This window comes from Myotis davidii, unplaced genomic scaffold, assembly GCF_000327345.1.
Source record: "Myotis davidii unplaced genomic scaffold, ASM32734v1 scaffold555, whole genome shotgun sequence".
Lineage (NCBI taxonomy): Eukaryota > Metazoa > Chordata > Mammalia > Chiroptera > Vespertilionidae > Myotis > Myotis davidii.
Window position 1 is genome coordinate 1539679 of NW_006286315.1, and position 7242 is coordinate 1546920.

General features: G+C 38.2%; 1 protein-coding gene across 4 annotated transcripts in view; it reads left to right on the plus strand.

Moving 5' to 3' along the window:
- The window catches only part of UBN1 (ubinuclein 1), a 40781-nt gene continuing 33539 nt past the window's right edge, over positions 1-7242 (plus strand). For 3 of the 4 annotated variants that reach the window (XM_015560143.1, XM_006757918.2, XM_015560146.1), the window contains exons 1-2: positions 1487-1525; positions 5057-5344. In XM_015560143.1, coding sequence (XP_015415629.1) covers positions 5096-5344 — 249 coding nt within the window. In that variant the 5' untranslated portion in view covers positions 1487-1525; positions 5057-5095. Of the gene's footprint in view, positions 74-1486; positions 1526-5056; positions 5345-7242 lie in introns of those variants that run through there. The other variant, XM_015560145.1, reaches the window with a different exon arrangement.

Here is a 7242-nt window from a genome sequence, read left to right on the forward strand (position 1 = left end):
CCGGCATGAGGACGGTCGCGGGGGGACGAACGCGGCCCGTGGGTCCGTAGCCTGCGTCGCGCCGGGGACAAAGGTGCGTGTCTTTGTCGGGACCGGGCTCTCACACAAGCCGAGCTGTAGTTTGACACTTTTGGAGAAGTTGGGAGCCGGTGGTTGTGACAACCGGAAGGCAGATGCCAGCCGTAGTGTCAATACGGGGAAACTTAAGCTGTTGAGTGGGAACTAGAAACAGTTCAGCACAGCGACAGCCCAAACGTCAAATTCCAGATAGAAAAGAATACATTTTCGAAAAGTCCCATTCCCAGTTGCAGACTCCGAAGATTCTAAGGGTTGATGTCACCTAGAACCTAGACGATTCTTGGGTGGCCGCCTGCTGAAAGGTGGCGGGCCCAGGGCTCGGCGGCGATTTTCGTGTGGAGACTTGGGTGTCAGAGGTGCGGGGGTTAGCGAACTGGCTTGTGCACAGCCTGGCTTTTCAGCGGAGCTGTTTCCCTAAAGCACTGTCAGTTACAGGAACTGCCGTTTACTGTTTTGTTTTAAAGACAAACCTGATCATTTATATTTATGATTCCAGGAAATAATTCCCTAGGATTCAACACAAGTTTCTGATTTTAAAACTCTTGAGGAATGGAGGAATATTTTAATGACTTGATAACAATATGAATTTTAAGTTAACATTACTTTGGGATTAGAGGCATTTCTGTTAGAGTCAGGAAGAGGGCAAAGAATGTATTGTCTAGTACTATCTTGGAAGTTTTAGCCAATGCAATAAGACATGAAACAAAAGCGTAATTTTTTCAGAAAGAAGAAGACAACATTCTCATTTCTGTGGATGACAGGATAGCCTATTTTTAAACGAAGAGGGAAACCATTAAAATAAGAGTTTAGTAAAGAGACTAATTACAAAATCAGCACACAGAATTCAGTTTTTCTGTGTTTCACCAATGACCCATTTGAAAATATAGTGATTAAGAGAATGTACAGCAAAAAATACATCATTCCTGGTAATAACCTGAAATAACAAAAGGAGGCTAACATTTCTTGGATAACATTAGTTGAGGGTTTTTAAGAGGGATTTTTTTTTTGTAGAATACTGTGCTTTTACTTAGAATAAGATTTAGCTATTTAAGCCGGAGCCGGTTTGGCTCGGTGGATAGAGCGTCAGCCTGCGGACTGAGAGGTCCCAGGTTTGATTCCGGGCAGGGGCATGTGCCTTGGTTGCGGGCACATCCCCAGTGGGAGATGTGCAGGAGGCAGCTGATCGATGTTTCTCTCTCATCAATGTTTCTAACTCTCTATCTCTCTCTCCCTTCCTCTCTGTAAAAAATCAATAAAAATATATTAAAAAAAAAAGATTTAGCTATTTAAGGTGAGTACAGACATACCTTGTTTTATTGCACTTCACTTTATTGCCCTTCACAGATGTTGCGTTTTTTACAAATTGAAGGCCAGACCCTCCACCAGCAAAAAGATTACAGCTCGCTTTACTGTGGTAGTCTGGAACTGAACCTGCAATATCTCCGAGGTATACATGTATTTAAATACTTAGCTTTTCTTAAGACTATACGTTTTACTGATAAATCTGGCTTTATTTAAATGTTTTAAATCACATTTAAAGTTTTATATACTTAGTCTCTTCAATACTTCAAATTTCTAGAACAGAGAACTTATAAACCTAATAGTAAAATCTTTTCAAGAACTTAAGTCTTGTAAGTCAAGTAAGTGTGTAAATGAAGTCAGGTTCTTTTAAATGTACACTTTGAAACTTATTTCAAATTAAAATTGTAAGTCTGATGTTATTCATTAATGACTGATTCTCTTAAATGTTTCACATGACTTAGTAACAAGTAGTATCAGTTATGATGATTATAAAAATGCAAAATCTAAGTGTTAATATGCTGTAGGTTTGATTTACTTTATTCCCTTGTATTATATCTATAACTTCTCAGGCCTGCAAAGTCACTTAAACAATTTAAGAGAAGCAGTTTTACCACCTAGGTGGACTGAAGTTACAGTGTTTAAAATTTGGGCCAGGATAAGGTTACATTTTTAAATTAGTGCCTCAGTAGGACAGGACCTGGTTGCCACTTCTACGATGACCTTTCTGCATCCCATCAGTTACCACGCAGTTTCTCCTATCCTGAGGCCTTGCCTGCTCTTGTCAGTAGGGGACTTTCTTGTCAGTAGGAGACTTTTAAGCCTTTAAACTTCAGCTGAAATTTATTTTCACAACCCAGTGCATCACAATGTCCTGGGGGCCTTGGCTTCTTTTAGAGGAATTTCAAAATCTTAGTGCATGATGGTCTTTTTGCACCACCAACCTGTTTTGCTGCTCATTACTTTGTTGTCTAGTTAGAATTATATGAACTCTTTTAGATATTTTACTTTCTTGTCTGGTTTTTATAGATCACAATTTTATTGTCATAACAGAAAGAATGAATATTGCATTTACTATATAAATATCCATACACATATATGGATATAGATATACACATATATACTGTATATAAACCTTTCTGAATTAATTCATATTTATAATTCATTTACAGTCAAAATGCAGCGATCTTTTTTGGGGGGGAAACGTATCAAAATGATTCTAAAATTGATCTGAAGTAATGAACAGGCTGGAATAGCCAAGTATTAATTTAAATTTTATATTTTTTTAAATAATTTTTAATTATTGATTTTAGAGAGAGGAAGGGAAGGACAGAGGAAAAGGGTGTGTGTGGGGGGGAGAGAGAGACATTGAATTGTTCTACCCATTTATGCATCTATTGGTTGACTTTTATGTGCCCTGACCAGGGAACAAACTCACAACCTTGGTGCATCAGAATGACGCTCCAACCAACTGAGCTATCCACTTAGAGCAGCCAAGTATTACTTTTAAAAGAATAATAATAAAGATGAATTTAAAATTCAAGATGTAAAAATATACCATATAATTTCTCAAAATAGAGTGGTTCTAGATAATAGATAGAAATACAGGATGAATTTCAGAAATAGACCTTAAGATATCCAAATTGTTGTATAAGATACACACACACACACACACACACCCCAGATCAACAGGAAAAAGAGGATTATTTAGTGATTGATGCTGGGAAGAAACCAAGGTTAGTTAGAGCCTCACCTTTCACCTTATAGCATAGTAAATTTAACTTGGGTTAGAGTTCATTGTGAACATTGTATCTGTGAAAGACTGGATAAGTAAAGTCTAATATAAGAATGCCTGGTTGCCCAACCAGTTTGGCTCAGTGGATGGAGCATCGGCCTGCAGACTGAAGGGTCCCAGGTTTGATTCCGGCCAGGGGCATGTACCTTGGTTGCGGGCACATCCCCAGTAGGTGTGCAGGAAGCAGCTGATCGATGTTTCTCTCTCATCGATGTTTCTAACTCTCTATCCTTCTCCTTTCCTCTCTGTGAAAAATCAATAAAATATATTTTTAAAAAAAAGAAAAGAATGCCTGGTTGAAGAAGGACATTCTAGGGACAAAAGAAATGGGGAAAGCCATAGGGAAAAGAGCCTAGTTTTAACTGCATAAAAAGTTTAAATTTCCTCCATCATACTTCACTCTAAGCAAAATTAAATAACAATGAATGAAATGTATGAGAGATATGACAGACACTATATATATATGTATGTATATATATTTATATGTATACACAAACACATATACACACATATATACATATTTATATATAATACACGTTATATATCAAAGCTATATCAAAAGTCCTTACAAATCAGCAAAAGAGCTTTAATTTTTTTGACCATTTTCTTAATGCTGGACATTCAGATTTAGGTTGCTTTTATTATTTTTCCTAAACACAAGGCTGCAATGACTGTCCATACAGATGTGGTAACAAGTTCACACTTGAATGTGAGTTTTAAAAAGCAGGAGACAATTTATACATGAAGCACAATATATTTGTGTGTGTCTGGTATATTTGCTTATTTATATTTTGTGAACCCTTGAAATTCTGGAGTTTACAATATGTATACCCTAACCATTTCCAGGTAACTTTGAAGGTCTTTGGCATGTGATAATTTAGCACTTTGTCAACACCTGAGTTTTGGTGGTGAGAAGCTGGTGTCTTATTAATATTTTTAAATTCCAGCTTTTAAAAAAAACGTTTTTATTGATTTCAGAGAGGAAGGGAGAGGGAGAGAGAGAGAAACATCAGTGATGAGAGAGAATCATTGATTGGCTGCCTCCTGCATGCCCACACTGGGGATCAAGCCTGCAACCTGGGCATGCACCCTGATCAGGAATTCAACTGTGACCTCCAGGTTCATAGGTCGATGCTGAGCCACTGAGCCACGCCAGAAGCTGGTGTCTTAAGAAGTGAGCCTAGTCACACCACTCTTGAGATATTGGTTTTTTTACTTATTCCACGATAGACTAATGAAAACTTTGCGAAGGATGGCTGTAAATGAAAGTAAATTCCTGGTAATGAAAATAAAGAGGTCTTACAAAAGAGGTTATTCTTAGCCAGAAAAAAAGTGTTGGAGAGCCCTGGTCAGTTTGGCTATTTGGGTTGGATTCTGGTCAAGGGCTTATTCCCTGGTTGCAGGCTCGATCCCTGGCCCTGGTCAGGGCATGTGCGGGAGGCAACCAATCGATAAGTCTCTCTTACACCAATGTTTCTGTCTTTTCCCCTCCCTTCCACTCTCTCTAAAAATATCAATGGAAAAATATCCTGGGGTGAGGATTAACAACAACAACAAAAAATGTTGGGTAAATAAAAAAACAATATCTCTAGGGTTCTGTGCAACTATGAGGATTTTTTAAGGCTCTCTGATGTCAAGGATTTAGTGAATATACATAGAAAAAAAGACTGGAAGAAAGTATGCTAAAGAAATAATGAGGATGTATGTATGAAAATTTTTTATGTTTGATGAATAGTATTTAAACAGAAAAAAAACAATAAATGGTAATTAAGATAAATTGAACAATGGATTCTTCTTGACAATGAAATTCTTTTAAACTTAAATCTGTATAACTGAACAGGAAAAATCTTGGTTTGACCTGGCCTTTCTTTTCAATGTTAACAGAAGCCATGCAGTGACATCCGATAAGACTTTTTGGTAGCCATGTCGGAGCCCCACAGGGTCCAGTTCACCTCTCTCCCAGGTTCTCTGAATCCTGTGTTTTTGAAGAAGGCCCGGAAGGAGGAGATTGTGGGAGCAGAGCAGCATCAGGACTCTGAGCCGGCTGCAGCAGCTGTTCGGATTACACTCACCCTCTTTGAGCCAGATCACAAGCGCTGCCCGGAATTCTTCTACCCAGAGCTTGTGAAGAATATACGAGGAAAAGTGAAAGGCCTTCAAACTGGAGACAAGGTATACCCCAGTGGCCCCAGGCTCACTGCAGATCTAATGCTCAGGGCAGCATGTGTAAATAGTATTTCCAGAGGTGAAAGCAAGACTAGGGAGGCTTTGGCTGCCCCGAGATCATGGCACCCATCCCAAAGCAAGCACCAGGTTTGCCGGTTTTGTCCCTAGGCCTGAAGGGATAGAATTCGTTCTAGAACCATTCTCCTGATTTATGCTAGAGAAAATGTAAGGCACATCCAAAGCTAATTTTAATTATGGCTAAATAATATAGATAAAAGAAACAACAAATTTTTTCATGCCGAGGCTCTAAATACTACATATATGTAAATGTGACCAGTCTCTGACTGTTCCATTGCTGGATTTCATGCTGGACATTTTTCTATTCCAAGGGATTCTCACTCTGCCTCGTGTGAAGGCAGACAAGAAAAGATATGCACTGCTCATCTCTTCTCAACACAGTAATATTCTGGATAGTTTCTTAGAATAGAAGGATAGAAACCTATTTTTCTGTGTTTATTTTCTTTCTTGTTTTATTTGCTGGGGGAGCTTTTGAGAATCAGTTTGAATTTTCAAGTGTTTTTTAAATGATCTATAGTAAACCCTCAATTTTGCAAACCTGGATTTAATGGATTTAGGATTTAATGGAAAAAGTTTCTGTTCCTTATATCATATATGAAAATTAACACCCTGTTAATTTTAAAATGCTTTAACCAAGATTTGCTTATAATTAAATTATCAGTTTAGTTTTTTTATTAATTCACTGTTAATTTTTTAAAATATATTTTTATTGCTTTTGAGAGGAAAGGAGACGGAGAGAGAAATAGAAACATCAATGATGAAAGAGAATCATTGATTGGTTGCCTCCTGCATGACCCACACTGGAGATTGAGCCCACAACCTGGGCATGTGCCCTGACCGGGAATCGAACCATGACCTCCAGGTTCATAGGTTGATGCTCAATCACCGAGCCACGCTGGCTGGGCAATTCACTGTTACTTTTAACAAATTTTAGCGAATAGGTCGTTTGTTGAAAAAAACACTAGTAATTTTGCTGACATAAATATTACATATCTACAACTGTAGTCTACGTATTTAAATCCAAGAGTCACTGCTCTTAAACAGTGCTCGGTGAATGATTAGCAAATGATCACACCGCATCTCTTTTGGTAATTGGCTGTGTTGTCTCATGGCATGACTTTCTGCAGCAGTTTTGACACGTGGCAGCTGATGTTCCCATGTGGGATAAGCCATGCCCCTGCCATGTGCATTTGTTTTCTCTTGGTGACTGGGGAATGCACTCATTTACTAGACCTATTTGGTATAAATGTAAAATTACTGTGATATATATAGAAAACCTTTCTGTGAAATTAAACTTTTCATACATAATTTTAATTACACAAACGTGTCTATAAAAGTAAAACAGGTAAATTAACTAATTTCTCAATTTTTTAACATGCATTGAGAAAACCCAATTTGTTATATAATGGACTTTTCGGCTTTAACAGGCACTCCCTCGCCTGAATTAGTCTATTATATCGAGGTTTTACTGTATTTGTTTTCTTGGCGGATTTGTTTTTACTTTTTAGTATGGAACTTCTCAAACATGCATAAACTAGAGAGAATAATATAATAAGTCCATGTACCCATCACCCAGTTTCAACTATTACTGATGTTTTGGTAACTCATTAACATTGTAAAAATTTTTTATACATTTATTAATTGAACTAGAGGCCTGATGCATGAAATTCATGCACGGGTAGGGTCCTAGGCCTGGCCAGCGATCAGGGCTTATCGGGGTCTTCCAGTTGCTGACTGGGGCCTCCTTTCCCTGTTGCTGGCTGCCAGCCGAGGCCTTCCTTTGTTCCGCACCACCCCCTGGTGGTCAGCGCACATCATAGCAAGCA